Genomic DNA, 26,678 nt, shown 5'->3' with positions numbered 1-26,678 from the left:
AGAAGAAAGTGCCCATGGGGACATAAGGGGCAGGGGAGAGGGAAAAAGTGCAAAATCCTAGCTGTGGTCAAAGTGACCACAGTCAGTGCGGACTGACATTCCTTTCAGCAAAAATATAGCTTCCCCAGAGTCTTCTGGATAACCTTGTACTTATTCTGCAAAGATTCAAACCTGGTTTGTAATTATATTTAAGCACTTCATCATTTCAATCTAAAACCTGACAGCTCCAAGCAATTCTATGTCCCGAATGTGGTATTTGTCCCCCTATGGTAAGATTATATAGTAATAATAACAATGAACATGGCTGAATCATTGACAAATTCAACCTTAGCTATCTTCTCTTGCTTTCCTTGACAACTAGACAATTGAATCCCAACAGGACGAAAATCTAAAAATAGCACCATATGAAGAAAGACTGTGAGCAAAGCCACCAGATAATACAGGCTCAATGCTCCTGTGAAGTGTGACACGTGAAAAAGCCAGATGCAATTTTAACAATACAGCTTCCTTTTTGACAAAGGAATCTCCAGAGTCTGATTTAATGTCTCTACAGTAAAGCCTAACAATTCCACGTTTTGTGTAGGAGTAAGAACAGACGTCTTTAAACTCACAGAAAAGAAATCCTTAGAAGAATGCTAATGCACTGCACAGTGAACATAAAAAGAAAAGACCTTTTATGACTCTGTAGAAATTAAGACACCATCCAAGACCAGTACAGAAGGCACCTAATACTTAAAATTATTTCAATTGCACAATTGGACTCAGCAATGCTGACAGAGACCAGTAACATTCTGGCTTTGCAGAAACCTAAATTGGTGCAGCTTAGGAAATACTTTGTCTTACTTATTAGACAATACTGGAGTGAGAATCTGTCTGGCTCTTAAGCAGAAGTACAGAAAGCAGCAGGCAAAAGAAGCTTTTCTAACTTTCATATCCTGCATAAAAAGAGGCGAAAGACCTGGGATATTAAGGTTCAAGTCTCTTCTACCTTTCAACATCACTGCCCAACCTTGGGAATCCCTTAAGGAACTCAAGCTCTCTGTAAAATAGATACCTTTCTAAGCCATATCTTACATCACAGATTAATTTGATGGTAATTAATATTCACCCTCTTGAGACTCTTAGTGAGTTATCCATATAAATAAATCTACATGTTGCATAAATATATGAATATAATATGAATATATAATGGTCACTCACCATTATTCATCCTCCAGGAAAAGAGCAGAAGAAACTTTATAACTGTGAAGGACTGGGGCATACAACTTTTTAAGCCTGTTTTACAGATGCATTTTTTGCCTTTATCCTAACATTACTGAGGGCTCAGACACAGAGAATATGTCTTGCACTTGGTGTCATGTGGTGAAAAGAAAACCAGCATCAACTATCAACACTTCTAGATCTCTTTTCTTTCCCATACTTAGATTTTTCTGGTGTGTAAGCCGAAGTTCTGACTAGAAACAGTTCCTTTGATTCAAGTAACATCCTAATTCCCTTCTAGTCTGCTGTGGGTTTGGGGAGATATTTTTTTTTTTAATCTCATCCATAATATTATTAGGAAGATCATATTCCTTTGGTGAAGAGACTGGTTTGAAGGAGGAAGATCAAAGATCTTCTTAATTTTATTCTCTGGCCTCATTCTTGTATTGCTTAAGTAAAATTCTCTTAAACAATTACAGGCACAAATCCAAATGATCTACCACAGGCCATGTTTTCTTATTCACTGGAATAACCATTGTTCCAGAAATAGATATAGACCCACTGGCATACCTTTGAAGCCAGCGTTGGTTGGAAATGGGATAACAAAAATAAGGTGAATCAACAGATACTGTTTTCCACCAGTGCTGTGTGACAGAAGAAGTGAAAGCTTTGAAGTTTAACTTTCTTTTCCAGAAAATATCTGTGACATTGTCTGTATGTTGCTACACCTTGTTAACTTTACTCTTCCCTGTCCACAGACAAGTTCATAAATGCTAAGGGCATGAACACAAATGTCTTCTTTTTAGGAGACTCACTTAACCTCCCAGTGCATGGGTCCCAGAGAAGCAATTGGGCCTTAGGAACGGACTGATGTTGAAGGCAGTAAAGCATAGAGCAAATTCCATTTGTTGGAATAAATGTTTATGCTTGTTTATATTGTCCTTTCTTTGTGGGGGAGCAGGCATAGTCAGAAGAGTCAGAAAGGACTTTTAAAGGTGTCTAGTCTGTCTTCCCACCCCAAGGCTGTGAAGTTGGGTGTAAAGCCTTCTAAACTTTATGAGACATTACACAGCTATTATGGGCAATTTCTGTGACTAAAATAATCCCTTAACATTTTCTATAAATCTTTTGGCTTTACCTCGAGCATATTCTTTCCTATTCAATCCACACTGATCATAGAAAATGGTTTGTTTCTCTTTACAGCCGTCTTTTCCTTGCATTAAAACAACTATCTTTACTTACTTGAGTCTTCGTTTTACTAGGAGGATTTTTCTAGTTATTTTAGCATTCTGGTTGCCTACATTAGGGGTGGTGCTGAAAACAGGGCATGTGGGCACAAACCTAGTGACAACAATAGGGGCAATAAAAAGTGAAAAATTATTTAACAGAACAACAGGTGATTACTCTTATCACCTACATAGATGTAGATGTAGATGTAGATATAATTAGAACAGAAAATGCATGTTTTGTAGCAAACAGTTCTACAAGTGTAGGATGTAGGAATTTTGAAGTTCTGCTCCCCCTCTCATCTTTCTCCCACTTCCCTTTGCCAACTTTCATAAACAAAACATCTCCAGTATGTAGAGGCATATATAGAGATATAAAGATGCAAGCACAGAAATGCATAGGATCAGCTATGTTAGAATTCATACATCATCTTGGGTCATGATGACTCAAGCTTTGATCCCACTCAGTATATGGCCATACTTAACGAGTCAGGGCAGCATACCAGTATAATGCGGTTACTCCTGACTGTCTCTGATATTACTTTATATTACCTATTGACAAACAGAAGCTTTTTAAAGGACAGCTGATGTGGCTAAATACTTTCATGCAGTGCATGTAACTACAGTGTCTGTAATATAGACACCCACACAAGTATACTGTCAATGTGCTGTCATTATTGCAATGTATTAATTTAAAAGGCACAAGTTTGGTTAGTCAATTAGATTGCATTTTCCTCTGGGTCCTCAGTCTGTGCTCACATATAATATTTACAGTTATACTATAGCTGGTGGGGTCACACTGGAGTCAAGCTAGCTGGAAGTGAAGTGTACAGAGGGTTAGTTGGAAAAGCAGCGTGGTTTCACCTCACGATTTTAACCTTTTGTAATTCTATGTCATCGTATGATGCTGAACAACTGTAAAGAAAACATGGTTCATCAAGCCACTCTCACATAAGTGCTGCTGTGTCTGTGCATTATAAAGGAAACGGAAATATTGCATGCATCTATTTTAGCTGGACAGGTTGTCCAGGAAGGTCCTTCTTGTTCCTATGAGAAGTTTGTACAGCTCTTAGCACTATGGATCTTTATCTTTGCTGTCAGCTACAAGGACTACTTTAATACAAATGCATGCTTTAAACACAGTAATTACATGCAAATTGTCTGATTGAGAAAAAGCATACTCAACAACGAAAGTGCAGTCTGAACTGTCATTTTTAAGGCAGAAACCCGCCTGTTTTCAATAGTCTTTGTTCAGGTTTCACTGGATGGTTTGCCAAGCGATGTAGAGAAGACATATGGGTTCTTTTGGGACTGTTTTTTGAGAGGGACTATGGCATTTCATGCTAGCTGAGAGTACTGGGTGTGACAGTGATGGGAATCAGCTTGACTCTCTGGAACAGCCAGTTAAGAGCAGACCCTCTAGTGGTATAAAGCAGCAGGGCTTGACTTCACTCGAGATCTGCTAATTTATCCCTGTTGGGAATTTGGCTCTTGAGACTTCAGGGAGTGAAAATGAAACTAAAGAAGCAAAATAAAGATCCCAAAATATTCGGAAATAAAACAGTTTGAGAATGATATTTTTCCAAGTATGCGAAGAGAAGAATGTAGGTTACAGTTTCAATTTAATTTGTGGCTGTTTGATACATGTTCAAGCATGTAGTATGTGCACAGAGGACCAAAAGGCTTGTCATGAGAAAAACACCCAAGATTTCTTTTTTCTTATTTCTGTTGTGGTTACCCCCCAGTCTCTTTCAGCCAAAATTTCCATAAGGTAAGGCTTTATTAAGGATTTTTAAGAGACTAGTGCTAAAAGATCTGTTCATATGAACAGAAAAACAAAAGAAGACCTAATGTATGCTGAAGTTCAGCATAACAGAACTTCAGGATAACATAGATATGGTCCAATTACTAAAGGAATATTATGCCTCATCTTTCAGTGAGTATAGTGAACATGGGAATAATTGTAGGATATCCAGTTAAGAGTGAGCAAGGTTTAAAAGAAACACTACTATAATCATGGCAGTCAGGAGAAGTTCCCGATGACTGGAAAAAGGGAAATATAACCCCCATTTTCAAGAAGGGGAAAATGGATGACCCGGGGAATTACAGACCAGCCAGTCTCACCTCTGTGCCTGGCAAAATCTTGGAGCAGATTCTCCTGGAAGGCATGCTAAGGCACATGAAAAACAAAAAAGTGGTTGGTAACAGCCAGCATGGCTTGACTAAGGGGAAATCCTGCCTGACCAATTTGGTGGCCTTCTATGATAGGGCTACAGAACTGATGGACAGGGGTAGAGAAGTTGATGTCATCTACCTGGACTTGTGCAAAGCGTTCGACACTGTCCCTCATGACACCCTTGTCTCTAAATTGGAGCGACATCAATTTGATGGATGGACCACTCAGTGGATAAAGAACTGGCTGGATGGCCGCACACAAAGAGTTGTGGTCAATGGCTCAATGTCCGGCTGGAGACCAGTAACAAGTGGTGTCCCTCAGCGATTGGTGTTGGGACTGGACTTGCTCAACACCTTTGTTGGTGACATGGACAGTGGGATTGAGTGCGCCCTCAGCAAGTTTGCTGATGGCACCAAGCTGTGTGGTTTGATTGATATGCTGTAGGGGAAGAATGCCATCTAGAGTGTGCTCGACATGCTTGTAAGGTGGGCTGATGCCAACCTCATGAAGTTTAACCATAACAAGTCCAAGGTCCTGCACCTGGGTCAGAGCAATCCCAGTCACAGCTACAGGTTGGGCAGAGAAGAGATTCAGAGCAGCCCTGAGAAGAAGGACTTGGGGGTGTTGGTTGATGAGAAAATGAACATGAGCCGGCTTCAGTGTGTGCTCACAGCCCAGAAAGCCAACCGTATCTTGGGCTGCATCAAAAGGAGCGTGACCAGCAGGTGAAGGAGGTGATCCTGCCCCTCTACTCTACTCTTGTGAGACCTCACCTGGAGTATTGTGTGCAGTTCTGGTGTCCTCAACATAAAAAGGACATGGAACTGTTGGAACAAGTCCAGAGGAGGGCCACGAGGATGATCAGGGGACTGGAGCACCTCCCGTATGAAGACAGGCTGAGAAAGTTGGGGCTGGTCAGCCTGGAGAAGAGAAGGCTGCGTGGAGACCTCATAGCAGCCTTCCAGTATCTGAAGGGGGCCTATAAGGATGCTGGGGAGGGACTATTCATTAGGGATTGTAGTGATAGGACAAGGGACAAGGGGTTCAAACTTAAACAGGGAAAATTTAGATTGGATATAAGGAAGAAGTTCTTTACTGTAAGGCTGGTGAGGCACTGGAATTGGTTGCCCAGGGAGGTTGTGAATGTTCTGTCCCTGGTGGTGTTCAAGGCCAGGCTGGACAGAGCCTTTGGTCACATGGCTTAGTGTGAGGTGTCCCTGCCCATGGCAGGTGGGGCTGCAACTAGATGATCTTAAGGTCCTTTCCAGTCCTAACTATTCTGTGATTCTATGAGTCTATAATTAAGGAAGGTTCAGATTGAGTCTATTCACCCTGTTGGTATCAGGAGTCCTGTGATAATCCCCAAAATCCTGATCAATTGACGCATGAAGTATGAAGCGGTCAAGGAAAGCTTTTCACTGTGTGCATTGGTTCAAAAATTATATTCTAACTGGGAAAGAGAAAATATAACAGGAAGTGGATTGAAGCTGAGCAATCAAGGATACACAGAAGTGGCATAAAACACAACAGTTTTTAGCAAAAATAACTTTCTGCTAAGTGAACTGATTTCATACTTAAGGAACGTGTCTTGATTTATCTAGATTTGTATGAAGCAGTTCCTGAAGTGCTCAGCTGAGAATTACTGTCTAAAGCTGATATAATGGAGAGTAATTCAAGATTATTAACCAGAATGACAATTGTATTTTAAAAAAAGTAGCATGTTAAAAAGGAATTCTGCCTGTTTAAAAAGAGGTTCTGGAATTTTGGAAGACATCTAGTTACAAATACTTGTTAGTGATTTTGAGTCAATAAACAGTTTTGTCTAAATGATAAAGGCATTTGGAGGTATTGACAACAATTAGGAAGCTCATACAAGAACTGCTTTATTTATAAGCAGAATAGAAACAGGATGAAATTTAATGCAAAGACATCCATATAAAGATTTCATGTTGTGCAGCTCATCATTTGGAGGCAGCAGAGAAACAGAGAACTAGGTGTATTGTTGGACTGTAAAACAGCTACGAGCCTCCAATGTGACAGAACCATAGGAAATCTGAGACAAGCCTAAGATGCACTGCAGATATATTTTCTTTAGAATCACTGAAGCGTTCATATTATTATGCAAGGTACTGCCAAGGAGTACATGATATATAGCTCTGTTTACCAACTTTCAAATCAGATTTGAGTAAATTTGGAATAGATATAGAGAAGGGATATGAAATAATTGAGGGAAGGGAGTATAATCTTCTAATGGCAGTTAAAGAATCATGTCTTGTTTTTCCTCTTAAATCAGGCATCTCTTCATACATGAATATGGGAATTTAAAAACAGGGTGCAAGTAATAAGTTTTAAACATAAAGTTGATATAAGATCAATCAGACATAAACTGATCATATAAAATCTAATATGGTTAAAAATACCCTCTGATTTCAATCAGTTTAGTAGTGTTTGGGAACACACAGGGAAAAAAAATTCCCACTCTTTCAAGACTGAGCCCAGCATCCTTATGGACATCTCATAACAGACTAGTGGTGGTCTGGGGATGCACATTCAGGTGTGAAAATTTTGGATGCTCAACTTAGTCAACTGCTCTAAGAAATAAAAAGACAATTTATTTATTTCTGTACTGAGTTGAGTCCATTTATGCCATATCTTTCTTGTATGCAGTTAGTCACAAACATCTGATCTTCTATTTATCACCTAATTTCACTGTGGAGGATTTCTTCTTCCACCTTAAAAAGCATCAGATGTTGGCCCCAGACATGGAGGCAATGTTGGGTGCTGGGAAGGTGCAATGTTGACTATTTTGCCATTGTCTTGAGGTTGTTTGATTCATTAATCAAACATGGAAAGATAAAAAAATTAGGGGTTCACAGTATTTTTCATTTGCTCTGCTGACTTAAAAACAACTCAAGGTTGTCATACTGTCTGAAAAAGAGTAACCATATTCTAAAGGGAAAAAAGCCACAGTAAAATGCCTTGGGATTTCCATTAACAGCATCCCTGCTTTCATTCAAGCCAATGAATGACTTTGTTCTCAAAGAATATCAACCTGTATCCTGGGTTCAGCTTAAACCATGACAACCTGCAATCTAAAATAGCTGAGAGAAGGAAGGGGGTAGACAAAAAAAAAAGGACAACTGATCTGCTTTTTGAATACCTGCTCCAAAATGGACTTTTAAATGCTCAGGGCTTCCAGAAAAAGAGTCTTGACAGTTGTTTTATACTTCTTCTCTTCAAATGCTTGGAAACAAGTCAAGTTTCTACCAGTACTCTTAGACATTGCCTGAAAGTGCTTCTAAGCAAAGTTGTCACACCAAGTACTTATGTAAAAAGGAAAATCTTCAGACTAGTCTTATTATTTTAAGTAGGAGACTGTATATGGAAATGTGGGGTATTGAATTACTGAGACTAAAGGTATTTTAAAAGAAAAAAATATTATTTTTAGGCTGATTAAATAAATTCTTATGTCACAATGCACTGATATTGTTTTAAAACCAGGCATTTAAATAACATCTGATTTTTCTGTAATTAAAGGCAATTACTGATACTGATCTTAATTAAAAGCAACTTATTTAAAAAAAATCTTGCTGCTTCAATTGCATTCCTCCATTCAGGCATCAAGAAGCACTTGAAATGAATCAACCTACTAGCAAGCAGCAACTTATGAATGAATGACAAACTGTAAAGGATGCTCTTATACCAACCTTTACTTCAGTCTTTCTTCTTCAAATAGGCCCCACAAGACTTTCAAGACAAGGTTGTCCTAAAAATGGTCAATTCAGAGCTGTTTAGAATATATTTTAAAATCAGTTCAGTAGGATATTATGAAGGCAGGAACCTTCATAGAGAGCAGTGGAAGAATGATGTAACTCTGAACTTCTACATCAGTGGTAGGGGCCTGGCTAAGAAATAGCAATTTTGTCTTAGTGAAAATATCACCTTACTGGATCAGAGCTGTTTCAGAAACCCATACTTTTTAAATAATTTTGAATTGTTAAGGTTTTTGAGGAAAACAGAAATGGAGAAAAAGTAAAAAAGGAAGAAGAGGAGGAAGAAGAAAAAGAAGAAGAAAAAAAAAACAGGAAAAAGAAATGGATGAAAAAAGGATATTCCAAAAGAACATAATTATCTGAAAAAAATAAACTGCTCTGGATAAAAGCTAAATTTCTACAGCTAAATATCTTTGTTTTCACCATCTCAAGTTCCTATATGCTCATTAGACTCTCTAGACTGAAAGCTAGGACATTCCCCAAGGAACACAGACTCTATTAATTCTGTGTGCTCCTATATATTTACTAGAAGTGGATCCCCATCAAAAGAAGTAATGGAGCGCTGCAGCCCAGAAAGGGCTCTGACCTGGGTCAGAGCAGCCTCTTCTCTTCAAGGAGGACTGAGCTGAACCCATTGCTCCCACATCAGAGAGGAGCTCTCTTTTTGCTGCACAAGCTGTGAGGGATAGACAGAAGAGAACATTCCTAATGGTGCAAAGGAGAATTGGCCATGTTACACAAAATAAGCAGCTTTTACTGTGAGGAGGTAAAAAAAAAGCCCTACTATTACAGGAGACAAATAAAAGGGGGAGTGCGGGGGGAATAGTTCATACGGAAGTAATTGCAGATTTCTTTAGTTTTCTGGTTTCTTTTGGTGTGAGGCATTTGCTGAGCCTTTTTTCCCCACTAATTTCCTGTCGGGATTGGCAGCCAGTGACTCACCTGCATTCACAGATGAGTACAGCCAGATAGCCAGCCTACAGATCCTCTTCTCCATCCTGTGCTTTAATCACACAAAACAACCCCCACCCCAACCCCATGAGTACAGCAATTCTCAAAGCACTAGGCAAAAGGAAGGACAAGTAGCTTTCCCTTATGTCTGTGGATATTGCCATAATAGAAGGACTGAAATCAGATATTCAAATTACTCTATCTTCATGGGTGACTCCCATAGCTTAAAGCAAAGCAATACCCCCTGAAGAAAACTATGTCCAGTCTCCCCAGAATGACAGGAACATGATGATTAAGGCAGTTTTTGAGAGTTCACCTCTGGAAAGCCAAACTGGCAAGTCCATGAGACTGCTAGTAGCTTCCCACACCAAGGGAGAAAGCCCCTGTGGTTCATTTTCTGGTCAGCAATGTTTATTTCCATCATACTGCGGAATGCACATGGATAGCTAGAAATCAGAGAAAGCAACTATGTGTCCCTAGGTTAGATTTTTTTATCTCAAAATCTGGAATCTATCATGGACAGCCTTGTGCTTCCAACAGACATGCAGGGACCATGTAAACTTGTATAACATCTGTTACCAGGAAGTTGAGGAGGGCTTTTCCTGCACCTGGCCTCTAGTGTATCAAGTTATGGTGAATGCCTAAAATCCTTAGTGTATATCATCAGAAATTATCCTGAAAAAAAAAACTCATCCAATAGGTGAATCAAAAGCTAATGAGAAGAAGGGAAAAGGGATGATCCAATGAAGAACCAACAATTTGTCATTTGGGATGATTTATTAGGCAGTTTGACAATTTTCCTGCTGTTTAACTGATTAGATTTCATTTCCCTATTTTTAATCTTATTTTATTTTATGCTCAAACATGATTGTTAGTCATTAATACGTAAGGTTTAAAGTGTTTGTAATTAATAGCAATACCTTCAGTATAAATAAGAGATTCTGTGATGCTGGGATTTATCTGGCTCTAGAGATTGCAGGACTGCTCTGAGTGCTCATTCCTTAGTTACAATAAAGTAGGACCAGCAGGACTTAAGGGGTTCTGTGCCAGTGATGTGATAAAATGAAATGGAAGCAGATGTTAACGATCTGCACAGAATAACGATGAAAAAGAAAACAAAGGGTTAACAAGACTATGTTTTTGATATAAGTAATGGCAGAGAGATTAATGAGTGTCTATGCTATAGATAAGTAGGGATTTACAGCATCTCTTCAGTAAAAAGAAGTCAGGCAGGTTAATGAAATGACCGGGTATGTAAGGATTCAGTGTTACAGGAGCTCCAAGCTGCTGCCAGCGGATTAACGGGAGCCTGTCTGCAGCAGGGCAGAGGAGCCCAAAGAGTTACAAGCTGCAAGCTACAGCATGGAGGAGTATTGAAAGGGTTAACGAAAAGCCTCTCTGTATTGAGATGCAAATTGTCAAGATAGTGTATTACTTGAGGAAACTAATTTGATTACTCAAACTCCCAATAAGGAGGCAAGATTGTGCCCCTTCCATCTGCCAGGCTCCGCGAGAAATAATGAACTGAACTCGGAATTCACGTGTGATGAAGTCACTGTCGTTTTCCAGCCAGCAGAGCACTGCTGCCATGCCCACCGTGCAGAGGGTAGCTCAGCATTTCAACTTTTCCTCAGAAACCCAGGAGGCACAGTAACCTGTTACTTGCTGCTGCTTGCTTGCTTTTTTCCCTCCCCATTTTCTGCCTCAGCGCTACAACTGAGTCATTCTGTTGCCCATGGCTCGTGGGTATACAGTGCTCCTGCAGCGCGCTGCATTATTCCCCACTTCATCTGTCAACGTTATTTTCAGCTAATGCAGATGTGGGGTTTGCTTATCTTCGTTTTATAGACACTTGTCGAAAACCATTTGGAAAGCCTTAACTATGCATAAATCTGCAGAGTGAATGTTTTCTTTCATTCACTTGCTCCTATTATTTGATTTCTTGTAGGCCTCTGCGGCAGAGATGGAGAAAATAAGGTAAGTGAGACAGTTTATTTGCATCTCATTAGAGAGAAGAAATGTTCTGTTGCACAATGGACGATACAGGCACTTGGAAAATATTTTGCTTAGTACGATGTGTAAAATGCTGGATTGCATGATGATGCAAGGGAAGCTGTGTTTTAGAGACAAAAGAAAAAGAATGTGGTTATTCTAGTAAATCTTTTTTGCAGGGGTGTCTATTCAGAAAATATGTTTTAAACATAAACACTTTTTACTGCCAGATGCAGAGGATATGTGATTATATAAATGTTGTAGTCACTTGTCCATGTACTGCAAGAGCCTGCCATTCCTTTTAATGAGGAAAGTGGATCAATAATTCATGAAAAAGCTGAAGAAAATATAGGCTTGACTTCAAAGCATCAAATTACTGTAGTTTGTTTCAATATAATGCTGTAACATTGGTGTTCAATTTTTGGTTTATATTGTATACCAGCCGGATAAATTTTGTCTCCTCTGTGTTTAAAATGTTGTCATACTGTACTAGTTTCTCAGTACATCTCTCTGCTTTAAGCAAATAGAGATGGCTTTTATAAACATAAGTTTTCCATCTCATGTCTGAGTGCAAGTCTGCTTTGGGGGATACTGCTTTTGTGTATGTTGTTAAGACAGAAAAAGAAAGAAGAAAGCATTCTAGTCCTTTTAAAAAAATAAAATAAAAAATCCTGTCTATTAATAAGATCTCCAGGTATTATCAAGGTGATAAGTAAAAGCTGAACTTCTTATTACCCTTTAAATACTTTATGGATCCTATTTTAATAACCCAAAACACTGGGCATGCTTTTATTTAGCTTTATTGGACAAGCCCAAATTCCTTCTCTGAACGTGGTGACTCAGTTTTGTTAGTGACAACTGTTGTCCAAGCACAACTTTTTAGATTCCTTGAGTTTGAAATGGCTATCCTGAGTTATTAGAAGTGCATTAAAGTTCTACAATTCTGTAAATAACTGGGAAAGAAGTGACAAATGTGAAAGAATGGAGATGGGACTGAGTGTTTAATGAATTCTGAGGTGGAAATAGAATCCTGTTTTTCATTTGAGAAGGAAGAGGTTAAGTCTCTTACAATGGACTTGAAGACGCACGTCAAAGTTTCTAATAGAATTTACTTATAAAGTGCTTCAGTTGTAAATTTTTTATACTTCTCATGATGATGAAAGGATTATAACTTACAAGCTGAAAAAAACAAAATCCAAACCCCTGTGCAGTGTATTATGGTTTTGCATTTATATAAGCAATATAATGTTAAAGCTGTGAGTTTTTCCTGAGTAATGACTGAGAAAGCACCTGGTATGTGGTCCTGTGTGTATTAAAAACTCCAAACAAGACCACCTATGGTATTTGCCTACTCATGTCATGAATTACTCTCTTAGAAAATGCAAGCAGATATATATTTACATGTTTGCTTGATAAAGATGTGAGCATAAACAGAACGCTATACAATATTTGTAGTATTTTCCTGAGCATGCCTTGGCCTCTGCTTTTAGTAGACAAGCTCTTTCCACATTTGCAATAACAGGCTGTAAATCCCAGAATGAGCTCAGGAATGTACTGAAAAACAAATAATTTGCTATGACAAGAGCAAACAACCATAAAGCTTTATTGTCCTAGCACCCTAGTTTTGCAGGTGTGAGGCATGCATCAGCCCTCACCTCAGTACTCTTTGAGCACTATTGAGATCATAGAATCATAAAATCAGAGAATGACTTTGGTTGGAATGGACCTTAAAAGATAATCTAGTTCCAACCCCTCCTGCCACGGGCAGGGAGACCTTCCTCTAGACCAGGTTACTCAAAGCCCCAGCCAACCTGGCCGTCAACACTTCCAGGAATGGGGCAACCACAACTTCTCTGGGCAACCTCTGCCAATGTCTCACCACCCTCATAGTGAAGATTTTTTTTAATACCTAACCTAAATCTAATCTAATCTATCTAAAGCCCACACTGTCCCACTGAAGGAAGTAGGCATTTAATACTTAACTCCAACAAGCAAAGGGTCAGGTTGTGTTAGGAGTTTGTCAATTAAGTTTTCTGTTTACAATTCTTATGTGTAAAAGTTGCTTCTGACAGACATTTGTCCCCATCACCTGACAGTGCAATGGCTCCCTGCACTGCTAAGCAGAGAATTGAGCTGGGTTTGGGGGAGGTTCAGCAGGACTGACAACAAAACCTGAGATGCTCCATCCCAGACTTTCCAGGCTCCCTGTCTATAGTCATCATTATGGATGCAAACTGACAGAAACAGTAATCAAATATGGAATTATTATTTTAAATACCTGGTGAATCCACAAGACCTGAAAGAATCAGATTTTTCCTGAACCTATTCAAGTCTGGCACCCAGGTCAAAAAGAAATTACCTTGTCTTTCAAGTACATTGGCTTTGAAGAGGCCATGAAGAGAATTAGCCTGAACCTCGGGGAAGGAAGAAAAAAACCAAAGAGAGAACAGGGCAGGCCAGGAAGAAAGGTATTTTTGGTGGTTTGTCTTTTTTTTTGTTACAGGTAGAAACTAGTGTAATATCACAGGAAAAGCCGTTCCCACATAATACTTAGATTTGTTCTGCCCTATCCCCTGGGACTAGTTCCTTTCCCACTCTTTTTGCCACCAGCTGAGAATGTGCCATCCCATACCAGTTGAGATGGTATTGGCCCAAGGACTAGAGGGTGAAGCCTCATAAGCTGTGGAACTGGGCTGCACAGAGGGTATGAGTCTCCTGCAAAAAAAAAGAGGAGAAGGGGGTCTGGAATTCGCAAAAGGGAAACAAACTAAAGCCTTGTTAAAGAAACAGGAGAAGAGGAGCAAGGCGGATAACCATAGGACAACCTACACAGCCAGGCTGAAAACCCTCAGGGTTAGAAAAATCCAGGTTTGCATTCCACAATGCACTTCAAGATAAGAAAGTCTTTTCAATACAAAGAACAGGTGCAGAGATTCACAATTTTCAGAGGAACTGCTCCACACTAAGAGTCCTTGGGGGCTCCTAGGATGAAACACTTTAAGAAGGCAGCTCTGGAAGCCTTTGGGTGAGTTTTGCACTTTCTCCAGCCCAGTGCATCTGAGGCACTCCCAGGGGCTGGAGTGGTCATGGCCATTCAGAGGGGCAAATGTAGGACCCTGCAAAATTGATCCACTGATCATTGATCCACACGACCCATGCTTTATTCAGCTCCAAATTCATTGAGCCAGGGCAGCACAAGAAATAGTACAGTGAACTAATACAGCTCTTACTCTTACATTCCTTCATTCAGAATCTAGCTGGAAATGCAATTCTCACATAACAAAGTAATAATTCTCCTTGCAGACCAAGGAGCTGCTGTGATCTGCAATGTCACATCCTGTCCTTTTCAGCAGGAGTTTGTCATGACAGTGTTACAGGTGGAAAGAATAGTAGGAAGCAGAGGTAGGAGGTTATCGGTATTTAGCTTGGCACAGAGATGACTCCCTCTAAAAGTGGAAACATGCTATTTTGTGCTAAAACTCCAACTAGACGAATCAGTTACTGCAATGAAGTTCTTAGTAGCACATAGTGTTTATAACATTGCAAGGTACCAATATATAAGGCAGGAAGTAAAGCTAACTGCTAATCACAAACCTCTTGAGGACCTGCACTTATGTAGGTTGGCTGTGTATGGTTATACAGTCACTTTAAACATTAATTACTTCTGACTACAAGCTTTTAAACACAGTTTTTTAGATCTGGTTCTTTTTTGTGTCTATAAACAAGGGTTGAAAATGTTACTTAATTAAATTTCAAATATACCTGTACTATCTTATTTTGAACTCTTTGCTGTATGTGTTCAAACTTACTTTTATAAGCCCTTGCAGATCTGTACTCTGGAAGCTGCTCCTTTAAGTCAGATCGAATCCATATGATGTTTACATGTGCAAATGACAGACCAGTTCCACCACATCTCCTGTACAAGCTCCTGGTAGCTTTTTGTTTGCTTCCATTTAATCCTACTTGAGATACAGGTTATAACATTTAATCTTTCAAGTAAAAATTACCTAAGGTTTGGCATAAGGAACCTCCATATATATATATATATTTTTTTTTTTTTACACAACTATTGACCAAATTCTCAGTGTTTCTTGCACTGAAGAGGAGCTCACTCCATGGGAAATGTCATTTAAGGTGACAAATATTGTTCAATTGAAGTTTTTTCTGCCTTTAAATATGTTCCTAAAAATTTCAGTGGCAATTCAGAAACTCTACAAATCAGTGTTTTAGTTCTAAGCTTTCAAGACACACAATAGGCTGAACTGTGTATCCAAAAGCAAAGAAAACAGGACATGTCATCACCAGCATCAGCTGCCAGACTCACATAATTAGTGTTTGTAAGGAAGCTGACTTTCTACTTTGCAATGTAACCATGATATTCTGCACCCGAGGATTACTTTATTTTGGTAGTGTCAATAGTGGCACTTTACCAGTCACCCAGGGATCTCTGAAAAAAATGATCCATGTCTCAAGGAACCTGTGAGGCAACATCTTCATTTGATTGTAGTCCTTGTTTCAGAACATATGAAAACAAAGTTATTTGTTTGTATACACAGCTAGTAGCAAGTCAGCAATTCAATCCAAGTCTTAAATTTTTGACTTGGACTTTTCTCAAGTATGTTTGAGTTCATCTGCAAGAATGAACTAAGTAATGCACTGAGGAAGGAGTATCTGTGTCTTCAAAAGAAAGATCAGAGGCATATGCAGTCCTAGGGAAAAGCTTCTGCAGCAGTTTATTGAAACTGTGAATACCTTCCAAAATGTCCAGTAGATCATGCTGCCTTTCTTGCACTTGGGCTCTTCATATGCTAATGAACACACTGCAATCTCCTGCTATCCCCACCTTGGTTTTGTTCCTTCACTCAGACCGTATCTACATTAATTTTACCATTGTTAGGTGAAGAGAAAGAGAAGGAGAGAATTATTTTTTTTTCCCCAGAAAGTCAACCAACAAACATGGCTTACTTCACCCTAGGTCTTGTCTTCACATCCAGAGCTGGTATGCTGGGATCCACTGCCTTATACAGTGGCACAATATCACAGGATAGCAGCTGGGCTGTGCAAGCAGCAGCTCCAGCATCTTCTCAGCAGTATCTGCAGGCTTTAGCTGATACTGGGGCTTGAAACCCTAACTGAGGACACAGGTAAAGAAAAGGCACAGGGCAAGCTCAGAAGAAATAGAGCATAGGGAAATACTGGTGTGAAAGGTCCATCAACTTGAGGTCATTAAAAGTTATGGCAGAAAAGTCACCTAGCTGGGTGAATGCTGGGTCCATGTTGAAAGAGGGAGGGGGAAAAAAGAAAAGGAAAATAGAGCTGCCTAACATATTTAGACAAGCAAAGCAGGTTTTCATTTTATTCTGCTTTGCAAGATGTTTTCATCTCCCAGGCAGTGCCAGCAGCAGGACAGCTCTGCAGTGCCGTTTTCAGGGCATTTGGTTTGTTCATGCTGCCATCCAAGGGGTGACTGCAGCACAACTAAACCACACGTATCTCTCCCACTGAGACTATGCTCAGCTTTAAGTTTGGTGGTTGTCAGTGATAACCATGGGAGCAATGAACACATAAGGATATATTCACAGCCCCAGGGGAGCAATAGCCCTGGAACTGGGATCGACTGGGCTGCAGAGCTATGCTGATCTACTGATACTAGCACTTCTGAGAATGATATTAATGCTGTCAGGGGCACAATATGCTAGTGTAGCCCCTCCTAAAATCCATCACACTTCATGTCGACTATTACTGCTACCTGTGCTAGTCAGTCAAATCATCATGACTTCAGCTGAGGTAGGAGGGTTACTGTTATGTTGTCCTGTAACCCTGTGCACTGGACTGCTGTCTGCTGCTTGAAAGAAGGATCTATAAGGTAGTAATGCTACTATGGAAGGAATCATCTCGTCACCCACTGTAACCAGTATTGTGTTATAATATTTTTTAGCTCTGGATAAATATTCACTGGATACTGTGACCAGCAAACAAGAAACATGACAGAAACAGGACAAAACAGATTGAATGAAACCAGGTATAGGTGTGTAAAGTGTCCTTCAGGGAAAAGTGGGAGCTGAGCAAACATCTGAAGAGACCAAGGAAGTGGGTAGGAGGAGATGAGCCATGCCATCGATTGTGAGCTGCAGTGAGTCACGGGGAAGAGGCTGGACCTGGGTGACACCAAGCTTACAAATAATGCTCTGCCTACCCCTTTCTTGCAAGGCAAAGTGCATCACTGACTAATACTATATGCTGCTCAAGAAAAAAATGGAGGATGCATATTTGACAAATATTGAAAAATGAAAAAAAAAAAGAAGAAAAAAAAGTGCATTTCTTACAGTGTTTGTAGTTATTTCAAAACTTTTTAGCTTCTAGAACAGTTTCTTTTGTTATTGTGTCTCCTCCTAAGTTGCAATGATCCTTGATGGTGAGGAAATTCAAAGGTGAGAAAATTGGATGCTCTCTGCCTCCCCCATTATTGCTAATAGAAACTAGGCTTCAGTTAATGTAAGTGCTGTGACCAAAGCTACCGGGGGGTATGGGCTGAACAGTGAAAGCAGCAACTTATACGTCAAACAGCGGCAATGAGTGCAGCAGTAACAAAACGATCTTCTAATCTGAAGATTGTAAGAGGTTCCAAGCTGCAAACCCCAAATGGTTCAAGGGCAGTATAGTTTTTGAACCACACTTGAGTGTGCTCTGTTGTGAAATCAAATACAATTTGAATGCTTGCTGCTGCTACACTGCACAGACTGATGAAAGGAAGGAGATAACTTGTCTGCAAAACTTTATTACAGACTTATGCAATTGCCAGCTCCGCTGCTGCTGGCATGGCTTAGGCAATTTAATTTAACAATCAATTCTTGATTTACATGCAAGTGACTTTGAAATGCTTTCAGATAAAAACTCTGTATCACCACATTTGATTCAATGTTCTTTAAAAATCAAAAGCATCTGAAATATACCCAAACTATTAAGTTTTTCACATTAAAAAAATTTGAAGGGATGAATAGTCTTAATGTTTTAGTGATAACCAAGAGCCAACTTAGCATGAAGAAAATATGCCAAAAAAATGGGCAGTAGAAAGTGAGCTATGATTGTGCTTTTAGAAATTCATTAATATGAAGGTTGTCTAATTTACAGAGCTCTTGAGTGGGATAGCAGGATCATAAGTGCCTGTAGCTCCTTGCTGGATTTCCCTCATGTGTGTGACCATTCTTCCACTCATGTAAACTGTACAACTCTTGTTATTCAACTCTTCCAGGAGTAAAAAGATCCACCTCATTGAACAGTACACAGAGTCACTGATCATTGCTTGGTTGTAGTAAGGCTCATACTGGGCTAAAAAAGGCCTCCATTAGTATGCAGTTATATTGCCTCTTGACTGCCTTCATATATGCATTTGTAAAGCTCTGAAAAGCATTGAGAAATTGAGCTTTCATCCTGAATTTGCCCAGCTTTCACCTTGTCAGCAAAACCATAACTTAAGAAGTTGTGTGCAAGAACATATACACGCCTTATGCAGCAGATTTGCATCTAGGAGGGCAAATAGTATTTCAGAGTAATATTGTTGGCAAAGCAGTAGTTGACTGACTTGCATGACATACTAGCACATCATGATTACAGAAAAGCTATTTAAGTTACTTGGAGCAAAATGCTTATTTTGACCACCTCACCTTGATTTTGCCCATTATTAAAAGAAGGAAAAGAAAGAGGTGGAGGGTTTCCTAGAAGAAAAGGGGCGCTTCAAACTTTTTCAGGAAGCTACTGGGCTCTTTAAGGAGTCCCTGCTATGCTACAAAACCCCTCATGTTCACAAGAAATTCTCATGACCCAAAACCTCCAAATTGCTGCCCTCTATTCAACAAGACCAAGTTTCACATCCATGCCAGAGAAAAGACCTTTAACTCTGAAGTTTCTATACAAACCAAGTCAAACAAGTTCATTTTATGTTTTTGTTATCTGCAACTACTGTTTAGACAAGAGGATCAGTATAAGGAGCTGCTCTATTTTTAGGGCCTTCCAGGAGCTATACTGGAATTCCCAGCAATGAATGGCAACTTAATCTCTTCCCTTACCGCTCCCCAAGAGATTCTTGCAGTAGGCAATTTGAAGAGATAAGCAATCAGCAGTGCTCTTTTCTGTGTGTTTCTCTTTAAAAAGTATTATATCTTTGTGCTGTTATTTAACTCAGGGATCCTGGCTCAACCAAGGTACTGCACAAATTAAGATAGTTTTCAATGCTTTGTCTGTACAGAGTAGTATACAGATAGAAAAAGGAATTGTCTATATATCTGTATAATTGGTCTTACTGCCAAGAAGTCCTACAGATGTAGGTGCTTGAAATGACATTTAAATAGCAGTAACTTCATGGCAAATGACTTTGCACATGCATATTTAACTACGTTTGGAACTGCTGGGACACTTGCCCTTTGAGATATTATTTCCTCATTGTATGAATTCCATCTCAGACCTGTAACAAGAAAGCAGTATTTCCAGGGAGTTAAACCAGAAACAGTCTCAAAAGACATGTACAAAATCTATTCCAAAACTTCATGCAGATTTATGAATTGCTTAAAAATAAATATTTTGCAGCTCTAACCAATATACTTAACTCAATGGGGAACTGATAACAAAGTACATTCACAGACAGAAGCACATCATGAGGAGAAAGGTACTGCTTTCTATAGGGAAATAAAGATTTTTAGACTTCATACAAACAATCTATAGCACTGAAACAGTTCTATTTAAATTCAAAATAAATTGTATGCTTAGTTTTGTCTCTTCAGCTTGTGAATAGCATTGGTGTTTTTTCTTGTATTTGCATTCCGATTTAGATTGCTGAGGCACCAACAATTAAAGAGTGAAAGATCAAGTGAGTCAAATACTCCAAAGATGCTATAAAAATGAGAAACCCAACAAACTGGGCGAAAACAATGCAAGTAGAGTGGTGAAAGAGCAGCAATAATATTTAAGTAAATTTCTTGGAAAGCAATAGCATAGTTCAACACACATGAAACTTTGATTGTCCTACTCAAAAAACAGAGCAAGAAGCTTTCCTACAAGTCCAAATGGGCCTTCAGTCCTATGCTTTTCTGGTGCTGAATTCATAGAAAAGCTCTAGCTAAAAGGGGTGCATGACTGGCCTGGCTTATTTTTGTCTGAATCTGCACAGCAGCTGGCCCTAGTCCTCCCACTCTGCCATCTTTTTGGAACCTCACAAACCCAGAGCCAGGCAGAGCCACACTGGGAAGCGCCTGCTTTCTTAACCCACATCAGCAGTGCAACCCTGCCAAATCTGCGCACCAACAGTTCCTCTTCTTTCTGACCTCTCACAAGACTTTAGGAAAAGCAAAAATCTTCCTGGCTTATCCCTGTCTTTACTGTACCAATACCACCAAGTGCAATGGGCATGAGAGGCAGGCTTCTGAGAAGATTTTCAGCCCATGCTTTGAAATGTAATCTAGGATAGCTCAGTTAAAGCCAGTCTTTGCTCTAGAGCCCCAGATATTTGTCAAGCTTGCAGGGGCGGGCTGATAGAAAGCCCGGTCTGTCATTTATTTTGTTTCCATCTTCTCACTTGTGGAAATCAAAGCAGCACCTTTGCCCTGCAGCTAGAACTGACATGGTATATGCTGGAGACTCCTTGCTTAAAATGACATCCCTAATTGTGGAGTCTTCTGAAGCATGTCTTCATGTTTCTTTAGTCCTTCACAAGAGGCCATCAGCTTGTGCCTCGGCTTTATGTCAGATGTTATTTATTAAACTCGCTACAGTGAACAAAAAGCAGACAGGCTCTAGGAGATACAAAGACCTCTCCAGTTCCATGTAAAGGAAGGGCCAAATTTGAGAGTCCTGGCTTTTCCATGAGGAAGGTTAATTAGCCCTTTGTATAACTCAAGGAGTAGCTTGGCAACAGAGCATATGGGCAGGAGAGGGAAGAAATGAGTCAGAGAAGTCTGACATGGTTTCTTTGGGCCAAATTTAGCTGACCTATACTGTTTGGTAACAAAGCAAATTCCCCGCCCCCTTCCCCTCCTTCTCAGTCTACAAGAGAAATCACATCCTAAAAGTCATGATTTCTTTTTTCTGACAAATTAAAAGTATAATAAATTATGGTACTAAACAAGTAGTCTGCTAAGAAATGTCAGTTTAGAAGAGTAAAGCTGTGTTATCGACTGCACATGGTGCAAAATTTCTAGATAACAGGTAACTTACAACAACAGGAACACTTTTTTCTTTTTCTACCTTGACAAAGCTGCTGATGCAGATTTTTACAGTAACTGTAGACTTCAACTTGCTTTCCTTTAACCGTGCTATGCTTTCTAATTTGACAAAGCCTCAGCAGATTCAGATACTAGAACTGACGGATTTCACACGCTGTGAGCTTCTGGAGGGTTTTCTTTACAAACCGGGACTGAATATCATCTAAATGTAACAAAAAAAAAAACCTCAGAGATGTCCCATTAATGCAAGCACAAAGCGCACTTGGAGCCAATTGAGAGAAACAGTGCTAATCTAACCAGTTTTGCTTAATATGCTTAGCTTTGAAGAACGTTTGTTCTCATCTGAAAGCTTTTTTGTTCTTTTTTTCTTTTTTTTTTTTTTTTTTTTTTAATGCAGCAATAGCCTTCCCACAGTCCACTGTGGAAAACAACTTTTATGATAACCTAGGAACACGTAGCAGATAAGTGACAACAGCTGCACATTACTTGGATTCAAGAATCATAGAAAGGTTCAATAACAGTTTAGATAGTAAAATTCTAATGAATGCTTTGCTACTAATACAATGTGGACTGGAGTTTCCTACTGTGGGTATGCAGTTGCTTTGCATTCTCACCTCCAGCCTCTGAATTGCTCTCCAAATCCTATTGCACAGTAAAAACAAAGTTTACCAGGATTTTCATCTTGAGGTTCCTATGGCACTGAACTATTAATTATCATGGCACACAGAGTAGAAGTTCTGATTAAATTGCCAACCTAGATTTGTAGACCATCCCATTTCCTTATTCATCATCTCTATATACACAATATTGGGAAAGCATCTTAAGATATAAATAGGCACAGATATGGCTGCATGCTGAATTCTAAGTAACTGAATGAATCCATTACTGTATCCTTGGAGGACTCAAATTTTTCCCAGCACTACAACTCCTTTGTGAGTGTTATCTACCTCATTATGCATAGATTAGTTACATTACATATTGGTTTGCACAGACCACACTAGCTGAAAACAGTTGACTACAGTTTTGTAGAGAGATTAATAGAATCAGACACTTAAGAAAGCAACATATTCTTTTATCTAAAGGGCAATGTTATTTATACTTTTATACATTCATGTGAAGAACAAAGCACTCGCGTGATACTCCTGTCACTCATATTTAGTGTTGCCTGCTACAAGTCTGCAGTAATTGGAAACATAGCTGGTGTATACCTGCAGCATGGATTAATGGCACAAAGCTACTAAACTATTTAAGGTTTCCAAAACCCACTTAGAACTTGTTTCCTTATACTTTTGCTATGAGACATTGAACTGAAGACTAGTTAACTACAGCTTTCACAGTGGCAGAAGGCATTGGTATTAATGGCAGAACTGGTATTAATTAATGGCAGATTGATATTAATGGCAGAATCTGTAAAAATCAATGAAAACGGTTATCCTTTTACTAATGGTGGCTCTTTTGCAGAAAGCTGTTAGTTGCATTTTCTATTCTTACCCTGACTGTTTCCTTCAGCATTAGAAATTAGGACATTGGTTTGCAGAGTCATGCCCTGATTGCCAAAATTAAGGGCAATTATGCAATGGAAAGGCAAACTATAACAGGTCACAGATTACACATCTGCTTAAAATGCAGGTGGTGAAGGTGCTGCCATTACTTGGTTGAAAACATTGACTGAGGTTAAAGTTTTTGAAGCATCTGATGGTCTTACTATAGAGATAGGTTGCAGCCACAGCCATTCAGATTCTTTCTGAAGCACTGTCAAAGTTCAAAGAATTTTTTCCTTCCCCCCCTCCCCCTTTTTTCTTTTTTTTGAGCACTAAGTCACAAACTTCTGTCTCCTCAGGGGAACCCTTTCTAGAGTAGAGCAATGAAGAATTTCAGCTAGAAGCTGGCAATTTTTCATGGGCAATGTGCCAGACTATTTTTTGTTTCTAATTTAGAGTTTAAATATGTTGGTAGACAACACAGAGAAGCTGGGAGCCACTACCTCTCACAGATGCTTCTATCAAGATGCTGTAGATCCCAAATCCCAGTTCTGTGCTCACTCTGTCAGACTTTGAGAAATCCCCTGATGTCTGCAGACTACTGGGAGCCCCTTAGAAGGAAAGTTTTATGAATGTGTAGAATACTGCCTTTTCTTTTTTTTTTTTACTTTTATCCTGACTCACTCATTCTGCATCATTTGACATTTTAACATATTGCCATATTAGCCACCAAAAGTCTTATCTGTGAGCATGACTTCAAACCTGTATTTACAAGAGTAGAGAAGCAGCGGCATATGGACCACCAGCTGGTGAGAAGTAGGAATTGTACTTTGTGAAGTTTGAGTCACTAAGTGAATTAAAAGAGGGGAAAAAAAAAAAAAAAGAACATCTACACAGTCAAAAAGTTAGAGAGAAAATCTTGGCTCCTTAGAGCTGGAGTTGTTCTAAAGGACAACTACAACAAGGCCAGTTCTCAGAATGCACAAAATCTGGAAGCATTAAATAAACTAGAAACAATGTTGGTTATTATAAAAGGTATCTGCAAACAAGCTGTTTCCTGCTAAGGCCATAAGAGATAGTACCACAGAGGGAGTATGTAACACAGTAAAAAAAAGAAAAAGAAAAAGAGTAACAGCAGTCTGTTCCTCTTAAACAGAAAGAATAAAAGTCACTTTGAGAGAGAGGGTGACACTGGGGGAAGTGTCTTTTTATTGAGGTCATAATAGACTCAAATGCAAAATTCTCCAGCCTTTTTCCCCACCTCTCCCTAGCCTTATGCCTTTTTCTCAGGTATTTGACACCCCTTCACATTTTGGAGGGGTTCTCCTCGTTCCTCATCAAGAGCTTCACCACTTCCCAAATGATGACTTAGGTCTGCAGAATGTCAGCTTCAGATACTTCCCACCGAAGCAGGTGTGGGGATATTAATCACTCATTTAAGCTACCATCTTAAAGCTTAAACCTCCCACAAAGTGGTTGTATCCTCAGACTGTTGTTTTTCACCATTGTTACTCCAGGAACGTCTGAAAACTCCCTGCCTAAGGTCATGCAGCTGTAACAAAGATTAATTTTCATCAAACTTCAAAGACTGAGGTTCACTATATTCCTCAATGGCAGTCCATTTCATCAACCTTTTCATTTTACCTATTTCCCTGGAGGCCCACGTGAGTAGAAACCCAGACCTCCGAGGACAGTTCTGTGGTCTCAGTCTGCAGCGCTGCATACCACTGCTCTCCCTTCACTTGCACTCTCTTGCTAGTCCCACTTGTTCAGGAGCAATTCCTGTGCCTTTCTTAGAGAGATGCAAGAGGGAGCTTCCTGCAGCTCCATCAACACAGCTGCTAAGCAGAAGCGGTCTTTCAATAACTGGGATCTTTCTGGAGAAAGTAGTAAACAAAAAAAAGAAAAACATTTGGCAAGAGGAGAGATTCATAGATAAACTTTTTTTTTTTTTAATGGGTGAGGGAGATACAGAAGGAAAGGCTCGCCCTTTCAAAAAATAGAATATTGTCTGGGGCCTATTAAGTAACAATATAACTAATTACCAAGATAATTATCTTCATGCTGGAACACCGAATGGCTGAAATACAGAAGCGGCTGAGAGCACTTACTATAGCAAATTACTCAAATGCTTCTCATGGTTTGTTCTGCTGAATTAGGGTACTAAAAGAAGTGTATTACATTATTTCTGTATTGACTCTTCCACATGTGATTATTTATTATTAGATTCATAAGTACAAATGAGACAGGAAGGTCAAGTTTCTAATGATTCTGAAGCCTCATCAGCTGTACAGCATTATATACACTGTAAAGGTAGATATATTGTTTACCTGCATAATGAGAGTGATGTGAATAATCATTAAAGTACTTGAATATCAGATACATAAAAAGAACCCCACTAGATCAGCATTAAAAATGTAAATGTTGTATTGAAGCTGTAATGTAAACAAAATATAAAGCATGCCTTTTTTGACTACCCTTCCTTGAACAAAGAGCAGAAGCATAGCAGAGAGAGAGATTGAAATCCAAAATCATTACTTTCTGCGTCTGCACTGTGTAGGTTTGTTTGGCCAATAAAGGAACACTTACACTTCTGGATGCCAAACATGTTTCAGAAACCCTCTGAGGCTCCTACAAGCATTATTGCCTTCTTAAAGGCAAGACTAAGAATGGTTAAGTGACTTCTCCAAGTCCTTTGAGGGGCTTCTGTCAAAGCCAAGAGAGTACATTCAAGTTATGGGCCAGAAAACTTAGAGCAAGGGAACAAAGTTCTTGCTCCAGGAGCAGAATAACCATTTCTGGTATGAGTAGTTTTATCCAGCCAAGCAAGAGGAACAAGTTCCAAAGCATAGCATTCCTCAGCCAAATCAAAATACTCACAGTACTGCTGGCTTTTCCCCATTACACAAATTATGTCAAAAATCATTTGTGACTGCTTTTCTTCTCATCACAATTTCATCTCCACAGCACAGTAACATAGAACCCTTATGAGGAAGGATCCAGATACACAGACTTGTCCTTAACTTATTCTCAAGTACAAATAATCTCAAAAAAAAACTGATGCTGTTCATTGCACAGACACCAGCTCTTAATATCACTTAGGGATACTGAATAAGAACTACTGCATACATTCTTGCAAGCCAAGTACTACCAGCAGTAGCTTTAAGAGCTAAATCCACCAGCAGCATGAGCAGACTCAACTGCATTCAGATGAAAATAGTTATTGCAGTTTCTATAGGTAATGTCTCTGATTTACACTAAGGTTTTCCTGTGCATTAAAAAAAAAGGTCAGCCAATAAGGAATAAAACACGAAGTGCGAAATTAAGGCAATTAACATGACTTCCACTTTCAACAGTGGGGTTCCCCCCTCCCCTCTTCCTGACATCTCTCAGCTTCAGAGAGAGAAGCCCAACTCTAATGACCATTTCTGTATGCCATTTTCAACTTATGGCAATTGCTGTTGTGTATTATTGCAGTACTGGGGCTTCTGCCCTATCCTCCCCATTTTGCATAGGCAGCAGGAGGAGAATTTTCTTTTGATTTATTCTTCTAATAGCTTCAGTGATGTCAGAATATTAGAGCTGTCTGTTATCTAAATGTTTCACTGCAAAGTCACATTAAATGAAAATACAATTTTTCAGTCGCTAAGGCACTGAAAGAAGTT

General features: G+C 39.4%; 1 protein-coding gene across 1 annotated transcript in view; it reads left to right on the top strand.

The window, feature by feature from the left end:
• The window catches only part of BEGAIN (brain enriched guanylate kinase associated), a 161,625-nt gene that overhangs the window by 24,485 nt on the left and 110,462 nt on the right, over window positions 1-26,678 (top strand). The window contains 1 exon segment of the mRNA XM_057418939.1: window positions 11,275-11,303. Within this exon segment, the coding sequence (XP_057274922.1) occupies window positions 11,275-11,303 (29 nt within the window).

The sequence above is a fragment of the Pezoporus wallicus genome, unplaced genomic scaffold (assembly GCF_028554395.1).
Source record: "Pezoporus wallicus isolate ANWC-B61680 ecotype Strahan unplaced genomic scaffold, APGP_CSIRO_Pwel_v1 contig_7066, whole genome shotgun sequence".
NCBI classification, from domain to species: domain Eukaryota; kingdom Metazoa; phylum Chordata; class Aves; order Psittaciformes; family Psittacidae; genus Pezoporus; species Pezoporus wallicus.
Note: the sequence above shows the minus strand (reverse complement) of the source record. Positions and strands in the feature narration are given on the sequence as shown.